Source organism: Stylophora pistillata, chromosome 8 (assembly GCF_964205215.1).
Source record: "Stylophora pistillata chromosome 8, jaStyPist1.2, whole genome shotgun sequence".
NCBI lineage: Eukaryota > Metazoa > Cnidaria > Anthozoa > Scleractinia > Pocilloporidae > Stylophora > Stylophora pistillata.
In genome coordinates this window covers 21,370,185-21,383,773 of record NC_142526.1, presented here as the reverse complement: position 1 = coordinate 21,383,773, position 13,589 = coordinate 21,370,185, and the positions used below count along the sequence as shown (strand labels likewise).

Genomic DNA, 13,589 nt, shown 5'->3' with positions numbered 1-13,589 from the left:
CAATGTCTCTTGTCCCATGTACTTCAAAAAGAACAGTAAAAGCAAAACTACACTGAGGGACTTACTCTTGAATTTTGCCTGAGGTAGGCAGGTAGAAACATATTTTCACCACCATCTTTAGGTTGCATCCTGGAACACAAAGCATAAAAACACAACTTGAAATGAGAAATGCCACTTGCCACATTGTTATTCTTGACAAATTTACTTATGTATCGGTCATTTGAGAAAACTGTTACAATAGCTCCTTCTTTTAGAATGGACAAAATCATTCCCTCAACACCAGTGCCTTTACCAAAGAAAATTCCCTAATACATGCAGAAGTACTGCAATCCATGACAGCAGAGTAGAGTCAGGTCCATGGTTTTATCTCATTAGTTAGTATCTGTAAGGGGGAACCAATGAAGATCACAGTCACCTTAGGCTAAAGTGCATATGAAAATAGGAAGATTACTGAGCAAGAATGGAAAGCCAATCAGTAAAGGCTAGCTAATTCAAAGCAGCAATATACCAGATCTTCTCAGAGAACCAACACAGTCATCAACCTATGAAGAATGTTTCCAGAGAGACAACAGCATCATCTGGCTTGTTTTACCTGTTCGGGTAACCTGATTTGGAGGGGGTTCGTGGTTGGCCAAGAACAACTTCTAAATCAGGCAGACCCTCTGGTTTCAACATACACATTGGATTGGTCTGAAACTTCAACAAGAAATCTCTTTCGTATGTGAGCTTTCCCCCATCTTGTCGTTCAGGCTCTCCATCAAGGTCTGGAAATGATGATTCTGTTAAAATGGAAGTGACATACATTTAAACCCCTGAACAAATCAAACCAGACCAGAGATGCACCTTTTTTTACCTGCAATGAAACAGAATTCACAAATATCTAAAGTTGTTACCCTTTGCTGAGACAATTGGTCAGGAAAAATAAGCTCAACTTCAATTCAGTTCAGATGAACAAGTGGCTTTATAATCCAACTGTGCTTCACAGAAAACAAATAACATGCGAGGCGAGTACAAACATCACGATAGAAATATCTGCAAAATATCCTCCAAATTTGCCCACACTGAAATATCAATTTGGCAACTTGGATAACAGGCTTGTCAAAATACAGCACAAGTCATAAAATAATCAGCGATACAACAAGACAAAATGTCTAGTAAGATATATATATATATATATGTAGAGCAAACACTACTGGCTTTGGGAAGAATCTCACAATGGAAAGAGGAAAACCGGGGCTTGTCATATACCTTCTTTGTCCTCCCATGTTTCCTCCTCTGATGGAACTTCTTCAGCTGCTTCTTCCTCTTCTTTGGATTCTTCTGCCTCTGGCTCCTCAGCGTCTTCAGGAACCTTCAAATTAAGTTCAACATACTCGAGGTTGATACAAAACGTAAGGTATCATGATGCAAGGAAACACTTCACCACCAGTGGTTATGTCAGAAGAGTCAGTAACTCATTAGCTGCCTCACACAAGTTAATTTATTTATTTAATCACTTTCACCAGAGTGTGGTGAGGGTCGCACAACAGAGCGAGGCTCCAAATTAAGTGCGCCCTATATCCCACCCATCCCACCCCAGGGGAGGACATCCATCACACAGTAATCTCGTGTGTGGGAAATTAACGTCTCCTACCCCAACCCTGCAGGAGACGGGACCTCCATTTATTCGTCCCTATCCGAGAAGACTAGAATATCTAACCATTTCTTGATGTTATAGAAAGGTAGCAAATTCTTCTCAATTATTTTAAGACCCTGAGTGTTGGTCCGGCCGGGGCTCGAACCCTCGACCTCCCGCACAACAGTCCAGCGCTCTATCCATTGAGCTAACCGGGAGGCGGTTAAGATCCGTGATCCTCATCACAAGCAGAATCCATAGTTGTGTTATAATCATATTCCCATCACAAATAAGAAAATTTGTAAATTCTCAGAAATGATACTTGCATTAATCCAGTAATGGTACCCTTAGTTCCACATATTTTAAAGCAAAATCTGGTTTTAAAATGTTGGTACAAACCAGAAGTATTGAATTTGATACTTTTGCTACTGCACGTGACCTGTGTAGCCATGCCTTTTTCCTCTGGAGCTTACAATTCTTCCGGTCTTCACCCAAGGGGACCCAGAATTTGAAATGAGCTGTTTGTTACCTGATGCTGAATTTCTGATGTTGATTCTCACAAATCTCAATTGGCAGGACATCATGTTTATAAGTTGCAATCTATAACTTGCTTGTCTGTGTTGTTGCATTTGGTGAAAAAGATCACATGACATGCCCACCAGCACAATGAAATCGCAGTATCAATAGAGTTATCCATGTGAAAGATACGAGTCTGTATCTCACTTACTACTACATTAATTTGAAAAGGCAGTATCACCCCATCCTTACAGGACTTAAAATTGTACCTTTATCAGGCGCATTTGGAAATAAAGATTTCACTTTTGCAACTAAAATTTCTCTGTTGGTAGCGATCGATTTTACGACCATTTTACAGCCTTGCTTATAAATAAATTATATTTAACAGCCTTGTGTCTTACTTGTTTCTGGTTGCTGTAGTTTTATCTGAAAAAATCCTGCGAAGTTTCAGTTAAATGTTGTGCGACTTTTATCTTTGATTTCTTGCTGAGAAACGTATTGCAGGTGCACTTTTCAGAAACTACCTTAATTTCCAGCCATTTACCCGCAGGTAATCTGTTGATTTTGCCTTAAACACACGCCACTGTGGGTAATAGGGAGGTGCGAGTTATGTGACAATTTTGAAATCTACTGGCAGTTGAATTTCAGAAAATTCTCACCTACCTACGTTTCCACCTCTCAGATGAATTTTATTGTATTTAATAGTGCCACAAAGCGGCACTAAAACATGATGCTGACTCGAGTTTATTTCACGCACAATTAGTTGCGCGATGAACAAATTACTACTGGCACGCGTGTAAACAAAACCTTGATGGTGACAAAAATAGACCGAGGATAACCAGCGCATCAGTAACAAATTTCCAGTTAACACTAGCTTCAGCTGAAGAGAATTTTCCCATTTTGAGGGACTTGTTAGGCCCAGTACAATCAGAGATATCAATTTTTTTGAGAAATCAACATGGCGCCGAACGATCATTCACACAAAATGTGGCCACGAATTCACATTCTGTCAGGTATGCAACGTTGTGAGTTCTAGAGCACATTTGTACAAATTTCCTTTGTTTTTAAGGTGCAGGTTATCCATCAGTGCTGGTAATCTGTCGACTTTTTTTTTCGCTGCATGCGATAATCATCCGGTGCGGGTAATCAGCCGGTGCAGGTAATCAGCCATGCGAGTAAACAGCTGGAAATTACGGTACATCATGTAACACTTCTGAAATTTCTAGGAAATCTGTGTTTCTAATTTCGGGTTCTGGTAGAAGTAGGTTACTTTTGCAACTAAAATTTTTGAACTTGCTCCTAAATTTTAGGAATTACTCGCAAATTGCAATTGACAATTTTTTTCAATTTAAAACCTGCCTTATTAAATACACTAGATAGACATTTACCCACCTCCTTTAAGAAGAATACAAGTTAACAGTTTCTGATTCAAATGAATTATTCTGTATTTACCTCCTCCTTAACAGGCTTCTCTGTATAAGCATCCATGAGATCCACTTCCTTTGCTGAGAAGCGTTTCTCCATGTCCTTCAGACGCTTGTTCTGTTTTTTCTTTTTCATGTCTTTCACTGCGGCAAGATCACAGAAGGACGCAATATAAAACTTGTCTCTAGCATAAAATTACTGGACTGGGCAATCTGTATGGATTGCCCAAATTTCTTCTACATCGTTCAATGGAGCTAAAATTGACTAAGCACAAGACTGAATATAACCTGGCTCATTTTCACATAATGAATTCAATCAAGTTACTTCATTAACATACAGTCAAGGTCTTTCCAAGAAGCTTTATACGAACACTGCTTACTGTGGTATTGGTATCTGTATCAAGTGACCAAATTATGGTTTGATCTAAGTGATAACTTTTGCCTTGAAAATTCATTTTAAATATTTTAGACATTGAGTGAACTTTTCAGCCACATTTTCTGTGTTCTTGTTAGCATATAGAAGCCTTAAGATGTCTTGAACATTCAAACTGCTATGTAGGATTAACATATGGTGAAAGTCTTCAATTCCAATTATTTGTTCAAAGTATACCTATAGTACAGTACTTACATCAGACTAAAAATTTGTCAAAAAGCCTCTTGAAAATACATGGTGGGAATATACAAATACTGTTGACATGTCATTGAATGATGGCTTGTGCATGGATATTTAAAAAAAATTCATTGTTGTTTAAGGTAAGGTGCATTTAAAAATATCTATCTCCATGAAAGCTTACATGATTGCTCTCTGGGAAATAGCAATAAATATGTAAAGTAAGAAAACTACAACGTCCATGTAATTTGTCATTTGATTTTTTACTCCTGTTAAAGTACACGATGGTAAGACTAACAAAAAAGGCAAAATTGTTCTAGAAATCAACTACAAATACAAGCATAGTTGTTCTGATTGACCAAAAGAATTGGTCAACGAAGAAAAACTTGATTATCTGTAATTTGAACAAGTAAAAATCAAGACAAAACAATTATAAGACAGGAAGTGACATAACTTTGAAAAAGGGACCTCAGTTTGAGTACAGTCATTTCACAACACTGGAATGTAAGTCAAAAAACTAATCTTTTTGTAATTTTTTGGGCTTCACCACTTTCATAAGCTAAATTTTTGCATTATCAGTGAAAGACTCCTTGAATTATGACCACATGTAATATATTTGAGGCAGCATGAAGCTGTAACTCATCACCAAAAATTACATAAGCAATTCAGTCTCTATTTGCCTTACCTTTCCCTAAAATTATTTTGATGATAAGTTTAAGTTGGAAGTCTTAAAAGGCACAGCACATTTTAGTTGAGGAAATTCTTCTATATGGTTTCACTTTCTGTGATAAAAGATGTCAACATTCATGAGCAGATATGCCATTTGATAGTTGCATGACTTCATATGGAAATGATGTGTCTATTGTGAAATATTTGCCTCTTTGTAAAACGAATATACATTGACAAATCCATCAATTCAAACAAAGGAATGCAAGACTTGCCAAGCCAGTGAAGCAATCCTTAAGTTCAGCAGTATAAAATCAGTCAGTCTGAGTGAGAAAATTGATTGCTCAAAGTGTATTGCCCAATTTTGGATACCAAATACTTGGCATTCAACCATGTGTCATCCACAAATAGAATATGACCTCATGGGGTCAACATATTAGTAACAAATTCTTGCATTAATTAACTAACGAGAAACTAAGTTCTTCAAGACAATTAAAAAATTAATATTTAACTCTTAAAACTGCATGCAATCCCAAATCCAGCACTACACCCAGGACTCTTTCCAAAGCTTTGTGAGTGAGCAAAACCAAAACCATTCAATACTCCTTTCTCATATGAAAGGAATGCAAAAGATTAAATTCTCGAGGGGTGGGTCAATTTCAAGTTAAGCCTTTTACTGACATAATCTCTCAATATAAGCTGTAACCCCATTTGACAGTTCTTCATGCATTAGCTCGCAATTAAACAGCTAGGTCAGAAAAAAAAAAACTCCATAGTTCAAAGAAATAACTGGATGAAAGACAATTAACACTGTTTGGTATTTGATATGATCACAATATACTATTAAAAAGGGTTTAAAATAGTTTCATCATTATATCAATTCAGCTGCAGGGAAACCAAACAAAGTGGCTGTGATCCATTAAACTCAGAAAAATGAATTACAAAGGGCTGAGATCTTGAAACCTAGTGCATCTGCCTTTGTATTTGAAAACTTTTGGTTGAAAAGTAAAGTTCTTGTCATATTGTCTACTCATCGATAACACATTCTCATTAGTTAATATGTTCAGCAAACTTGGTGCAATTGATGGTGCTTTTCCTCTCAAATGACCTCTCAGATCAATTCCTAACTGTAGCAACTTTTTTATCTTTTTTCTTTTTCATTTTTTTCCCTCTTTCTTTTACCTTCTTCTTCAAAGGAATTTCCTTTTTCTATCATTCCATCAGCTTTTAAGAAACCAGCTACTGTAGCACTGTTTTTTTCTTTAAGTTAAGGTTTTATTTAATCCACAGTACAGTTCATTGACTTTGCTATTTTCAGAAGCTGAATATTCAAATTAGGGATCAACAAGGTTTTTAGAGGAAGGCAGAGTAATACTGACTGAATGAAATATTGCTAAGGGCTTATCCCCCTCAAATAGTATATTTATCAGAGTACCTCATATGCAAAAACCTTTTACATGGTGGGAGCGTTACCTTGAACTTTTTTAAGCCTCTTTTTGAAATCTCCCCTTTGACAAAGTGTTATTTAATCAAAATTTCTTGTATCTTAAACAAAACAAGATTTTTACTAAACACAATCACAAACAATTGAACCAGACTAGACTTTTAAAATCCTGAAAACAAAGGCTACAAACCTGCTCCTTGCACATCAGCAGAGTTCTTTGCAACACTTGCTGTTTTAGCTTCAGCCTCGTGCCCATTCGCCCTTTCCTCTACTTCCATACCCTCTGATTCTTGAGCTATTGGCATAACTTCTTCTGCAGAATCCTCCAGGGTTGGCTCAGCTTTAGGAGCTGGCTGACTGTCCTGATCAGCAGCGTTGCTGTCCACTGCAGGTTCTATGACATTCTCCACTGGTGGAACTTCAACCTCAACATTAGTGTCTACAGTGATGATCTCTTCCGTTTCTTCCGTTTCTTCCACTTCTTCACTAGAATGTACAACTGGTCCATTCAATGCCTTTCCCTCCTCTTCTGTAGCCACTTCAGGCTTTTTCACAACTTCCTCTTCAGGTTCAACAGCAGGTTTAACTTCACTAGTTGATGCATTGCTCTGTTGAATTTCTTTGTTGCGCAAATCCTCTGGTGTATAAATTTCTACTCTAACATTGGAGATTATCCCTTTTGTGGCTGTTATTGCATTGACTGAACTGACTAATGGAGTGTCTACTGAAATTCCTTCACCAAGTTTAGAGCCCTGAGCAGCTTCTTTGTGTTGCCTTGATTTGGATTCCTCCTCTTTTAACTGTGTTACTAAGTTCTTTTCTACTGGCTGTTCTGCCAATTTTGCTTCTGTTGCAGCAGTTATGTTTGCACTAATTTCTGTTTGCTTTGACAAATCATCTTTTGATGTATCGGCTACATCCTTTAATTTGGCAGCATCTATTGTTGACTTACTATTCACCGATGGTTTCTGTATAATTACGTCTCCAGGTTTTTTGTTTTTATCAGTGTCACTGTTTAAAGTTGCAGCTACCTGCGCTGCAAACTGTGCTCGTAGATCTTGTTGCTGGGATGTTAGCGGAGGTGTGTTTGAACTACTAGACTGTCCTGACAAGTCTGGGGTGTTAGTTGGTGTACCCCCAGTACTTCCAGATGCACTTCCTGATACAGTTCCTGATGTGTGACGATTAAGAATCTCCTGTGTCACATCTTTGTTACTATTTGGATCCTTTATTTGAATTATTTTCTTCTCCCGTGTACGTGACTCAAAATTTTGATTAGGATTATACTGCTGCATTGGACTAATTGGAGCTGGGGCCCTAAGAATATACATAGGACCTTGTGGCTGTCCCACTGGATAACCTGTTTGTTGAGGAGTATAAACAAAAGGGGCAGGACCCTGGGAAGGGCCTGATACAGTAGTAAATGGTCCCGGCATGGGTTGCGGATGTCTGTACTGCATAGGAGGTGGACCAGGAATTTGCCCATAATCAAGCTGTAAAGAAAAAGACAGCAATGTACAAATATTCTACAAGCAGAAATAAAGCCATCACTTGTGTAGCTATTCACTGTAAATAGCAAAAGCAAAAGGCGAAGTGAATGTTCCCAAGTTCACAGAGGTTAACTTATCACTTTAGAGGCAAAACAAGACAAAAGACGTTTACATTACTGTGCTGCCATGCTGGTGCCTCTTGGATGGGCACCAACATGGCTTTCCTATACTGAGCTCTATAAATTTATGTCAGAAATCTTGGCAAATAAGTCATCAGTGGAAAACCCTACAGACCTGAAACTTGGGCAAATTATTTATTTCTCAAAATTCTGTGATAGCTTGCTCTCTTGGCATCAGGAATTCCACAGTTTCAATTTAAGATTTTGATTGCATAACAATGAGAACCACCAACACAATATACTTGTGACATGTGAACCTGCACATTCTATGTGTCAATTGGTAGGATATTTGACTGCAAAACAGGAACTAGTTGGAGATCAGATCACCATAGAGGAATCTATTTGCTACTTAAACCCATGGTTGTCACAAATTTTAAACACGTTCAATTTACTTATTCTAACTGCCTGGCACCAGAACCTCTGAGTCACAAACAAACTCATATTAGTATCTGTCATAAAGCAGGGCTCGAAATTAAAAAAATTCCAAGTCGCCTTTTGGCGACTATCAGAGAAAAAATGGTCGCCAAGTGCAAAAATGCAGTCGCCAGATAGTAAAAGAACAGAAATCAGATTACAGCCTTATTCAATTGGCATTGTTGTTCGGCTTCTGGTGGATTGTGGCTGCGATTGTGGGGTAGACCAAAATACTCGATCTTGAATGACTTAAAACATGAAAACACAAAAGAAGAAACTCTGAAAGACTTTTGCATGACAATCTTACCTTAAGCAGTAAGCGAAAAAAGTAATAAGAACATTTCAGGGCTACTTTAGCAAGGAAAATATGTCACATCGCATGCAAGAAATCGTACGATACGAAGGCATCAAACATTTATCAAACATGGCAGACAGGCATTTAAGTACCAGACCTCCCGTTCTCAACATATTCATTTTAAATTCAGAAGCTTTTCAACAAAATATTGCACCCACGATCACCATGAAGAAGCCACTGTAATATGTCGTCTCGGAAGACACAATTTGAAAGCCATTTCAAGTTTTAGCTTAAAGGTAAATGGACTTAATTTGCATTTCCTTCGGCAGAAAAGCAGAAACGAGACTTAAGAAATTTTTCTCATCTACAATCTTTTATTTATCAGAGGAAGTTAGTTTAGTCACCAAAGTGGCGACTAAACTCAAACTTTTAGTCGCCAAGTTAAAAGTTTTAGTCGCATTGACGACCGTGTCAGTCGCAATTTCGAGCCCTGCCATAAAGACAAACATCTGACAATCTCCCAATATTGGCAAATCTGGGAGGGTTGGGAAATAGTGAAATCGCCAATCATCATCAGCCCTAGCCACACTCTAATATAACTACTAATCTAATTTCATGCTGAACAATGCCAATATAGTGGACACCAAAAACATCAAATCAAAGCTGTCTAAACTTACATGGGAAGACATAAATTGTGCGGGACCTTGTCCCGGTGGCATAAAGGGTGGGGGACCTCCTTGTGCACCACCAACAAATTGTACAAATGGGGCTGTAGGGGGTGATGAATACATAGGGGGGTTGTTTGTTGTTTGGTGTCTAGGCACTCTCACATGCCTTGCATAGAATGGCTGATTTTGCATGCGAGACTGCTGGCCTGGTGGTCCTGGCATTTGGTTGGGTATTGGTCCCATGACAACATTCTGCGGCATTTGCCCAGTTATCTGCATTTGAAAAAGAAATTGACAAAAGAAATTTAATATAATAATGAAGACCTGCACAAAACAGCAGATGGGGTCAAACTTTTCAAATTGACATTTATTTTTGTGGACAGCACCATAAGGACTGAAAGCTGATAGTGGAAATACATTTATTTAATTAAATCACCTCTCTTTTAGAAAAACACTAAGGCCCACTGCTTCTGTCAAACTGCAGTTTGGGTCAAACCTCATGCTAATAGCCTCCCCTTGGCTTCTCAAGATCCATCCATCCTCATACATCTTATACTAGACAAGTTCTAAGGATTTAATTTTAGGTGCAAAATCAAACAAGCACCCCCTAGTAATACTTGGCCTTTGAGCCCAGGCCATGGTTACAGTAATATCCACCCTTCCTGTAAAATTTCACAGGGAATAGGGAACAACAGCAGTGAATTTGCATTTCTTTTCCCCAATCATAAGGACAGAGAAAAAAATAAATAAACAAGAGATTCCCTTTGCCCAAAACTCTAACTTAATTTCCAATAAATTTTGTTCCCTGTTGATCATTTCCATATATGCAATGTCATAGAGAAAGACCTGTACAAGGTAGCCTCTCTTAACTTGCCAGAAAAAGTACAAAGACATTTTTCATTCCACTTCTTCACTCACAGTTGTCTAAGTTTATTTTGATGGTCAATTTCATCCTTGTTTTGTGGATAAAATGGTAATGTATGATAATGACTTGACACTGAGGATATAACTATAAGCCAAAAGGAAAACTGAAATACAACATACAACTGTTTATAGTTCAGCAATTCACCCTTTCTATCGCACCACTCGCCCACAAAAAAAGACAAAATCATAAAAAGATTACAAGCAGTAGTTAAAATTAAAAACTAAAAGGAACATTTATCACCATCCCTATGTGGAAAAGACACCTTTCATTATAGAGACAGGCTCTTTTATCCAAAATCAATACCAACTAACACACATGAACTATGAGATAAATACAAAGCCCAAATGTAGAAATATTTTTAATCAAAATCCAAACTGACTTCTTGAATTTAAACCAATTATCTTTTACACTTAACTATTAGATTAACCTCATGGAAGATTTCAGGCTAGCTACAATAAGTTTCAGCCTCGTACATGCAAGTCACAGCTTGCATTGACAATCTGTGTAGTTGACAATCTGTGTAGTTGACAATCTTTGTAACCTACCTGTACATACAAAAGTTTTCTAAATCTAAGCTTATTGATGAAAAAAGGCTAATACAGACAGGCACTGATTGCTCTAGCAATAAGCACAACACAAATCAAAGCATTGTCATACAAAAACAAGACAATAGCTGTAACAGAGAGCAATATAAAAGAACCAACAATTCACAAGCAAAAAAAGCTTTAGATAACTGTTTGAAAGAAATACTAATATTGCCCATCTTGATCGATACCGTAACAGCTACAATTTGCTATGTTGATATGACAATAGGTCAAGAACTGATTTATGACTGTTTTGTCACATTTACTTCTGAAATTGAAACTCAACTATGAGAGGACTCAACAAAGCTGAGTCTAAACTTCAAATCATTAGGTCAAGGAAGTACATTGCCTAAGAGAGACGTGTTTCATGAGATAACAGTTTTGTCACTAAGCTTTTCCAAAATAAAAAGGATACCCTTCAAATGTAAGCATTCACACTCATTTCCAAACTCAGAAAAATAAAATATTGCCTTCTCAATATAATGCAAAGAAAGTGTTGAGACTAAAGGAAAAACATTCACTGGCCAATACATCTCATCTAGAATCATAATTAGAACAGGCAATTTGAGGTGAACACACAAGCAATTGGCAAAATTGTAAATCTTTCCAACCATATAGAGAGATGCAGTGGAGAGGAACTCAAAGAGTGACCCTGAATAATATTTCTCCTCCTTATAAAACATTGCACAACAAAATGCTATCAACTATTAGACTCTGTCGAGCAATCAACATCAAGCTACCTTTTGTTTGAGGTTATATGCTAAATCATTTTCGCCTTTGTTCAGTCCTTTCACAATTTCTTCATGCAAAACAAGCAGTAACAGCTGAGAATAATACTACAAGTTTAAAGTCGAACTATTTTTAACAGTTTGTCAACGATGGGGATTTCAAAATGTGTTTAAGTTTCAGTTTCAGGCAGGTACTTCCCTTCCTGAACAGAAATCCTACTCGTGTTTGATCTATTCTACCACCGGTTTCTCGCCCCACCCCCGTCTCGAACCAGCCAAGCTACCGATCGACAAAATCCTAGTTCAGTCAAATAACACGTGAACGAAATCGGAAGATTTCTGAACGAAACAAAACGGTGGTAAAACGTGAAGAAGGGACTATGTTTGTCAACAGGATCGGATGAAAGTGATAACAATGTTTGTTCCAAAATTAAGAACGTCTGGAGCCCAGTGAAATTTTAGTCTAACTGCGCCACGAGCGCGAACCATTTCGATTATAAAATACTTCAACGAATCTAAAAGATTACACAAGATAGAACAAAACTAAAGGATTACAAATATATTCACTTCTTTGAAATCCCCGACTGGGAATTTTTTCCCCTCCTTCCGTAAGTTGTCTACAAACATAGTCGATGATATTTCGATTCAAAATTCGTACGTCTTGACGGAAGTAAAATAAAAAAGATTGTTTCCTAAAATAATAATCAACCAGGGCAGTCCTAAGACCAAACACTATAAAAGTCTAGATCTTGGGTGACTAAGCAGTTTTTAACAAAGTACACAGTCCCTTAGAAACGGAACAAAACATCTGTACACAGAAATTCATTCATAGCCTCTAGGGAAGAACGGTTGTGCTAGAAAGAAGTCACAAAATTCCACGAGACAACACAACACCAGCATCGGTGGGATCGTCGACGAAAATATGGCACGAGTTACAGAAAGTAAAAATTATTTACCGGGAAAGTCTGTTGTTGTCTTTGATTGAAATCCTCAGGTCCTAGATGAATGAATAAAAATATCAATTGCGTTGAACTTCACTGAAATCCTAGATCTTTCGTACAAACGTCAGCAAATTTACCCGGTCCTATTTATCCCTATCAACGACCTACAGATCGCACTTAGAAATCCCAAAGAATCACGACTTACTTGGCTGTGACGAAGGTGGCCCACGTACATTTCTGTGATCGAGGAATAAAGGATAACGACAAAAATTTGGTTCGGAAAATTTGACACGACATCACAAAGGCTTACACTACGAGGAACAGAGATCAAATCTGGATTACTCTCGTAAGTATTCACAAGCATCACATTCACCCTAAAGATAAAATAACAAGGATACTGTTGTGGTGGTCCTCTAGAAAGAACCATAGCTGGCGGGGAAGCCGCAGCTTTCCCCTTCTGCATGGTGGCGTAAGCGTTATTACGCTAGCGACAAGTCAAGCTTCTCACGAAGGTCTTCTTTTGCTTTGGACTATGACTTTGAAATAAGTTCACAAACACAAAACTAATAGTAACAGTGTATTCTTGGATTGTTGTCGGTGTTCTTCTTATCTTCTGGGTTCTTGATGATGTTTTAAGCACACAGATTCGAAAGGATGAAAACTATTTCAATCCAACATGGCTGCTCTTCGGCCGGGGAGCCGTAGAGAAATCCGGTGTGGTGACGTCATGTTAGCGGAATATGACACGTGATTTGCACATGGAGAAATTTTCAAAATTTTCCCGCGAAAACGTCTCTCTCAACTACAGTCACTGTAGCCCAGTAGTAATTTCATTCCCTTTTCCCTCGTAATTTTTCAGATTTTGCCCTTGAAGTAAAAAAATAAAAAATCCATCTAAACTTTTCACAGAACTGCTAAAAGGATTATCGCTCTTGGTGTTCAATTAAATTTTTGGTCCCCAATAATTTGAAGGCAAGTCTATTCAAACAAGAGAGGAAACGAGCACACAGCCATATTTTAACATAACAACAGTTTTATTTTTGAAAATCACTCGCTTAAATACAACACTCCAGTGTTTGGAGAAAAGGTT

At 37.7% G+C, this 13,589-nt stretch overlaps 1 protein-coding gene across 1 annotated transcript in view; it reads right to left on the bottom strand.

Moving 5' to 3' along the window:
- The window catches only part of LOC111332189 (eukaryotic translation initiation factor 4 gamma 1), a 28,572-nt gene extending 15,360 nt beyond the window's left edge, over positions 1-13,212 (bottom strand). Inside the window, exons 1-9 of the mRNA XM_088729709.1 lie at positions 12,898-13,212; positions 12,705-12,736; positions 12,515-12,555; positions 9,331-9,594; positions 6,466-7,768; positions 3,584-3,699; positions 1,249-1,351; positions 593-779; positions 66-129 (exon numbers count right to left, since the gene is read on the bottom strand). Coding sequence (XP_088585835.1) covers positions 66-129; positions 593-779; positions 1,249-1,351; positions 3,584-3,699; positions 6,466-7,768; positions 9,331-9,594; positions 12,515-12,555; positions 12,705-12,736; positions 12,898-12,962 — 2,175 coding nt within the window. The 5' untranslated portion in view covers positions 12,963-13,212. The remainder of the gene's footprint in view (positions 1-65; positions 130-592; positions 780-1,248; positions 1,352-3,583; positions 3,700-6,465; positions 7,769-9,330; positions 9,595-12,514; positions 12,556-12,704; positions 12,737-12,897) is intronic.
- Positions 13,213-13,589: the final 377 nt, after the last annotated feature.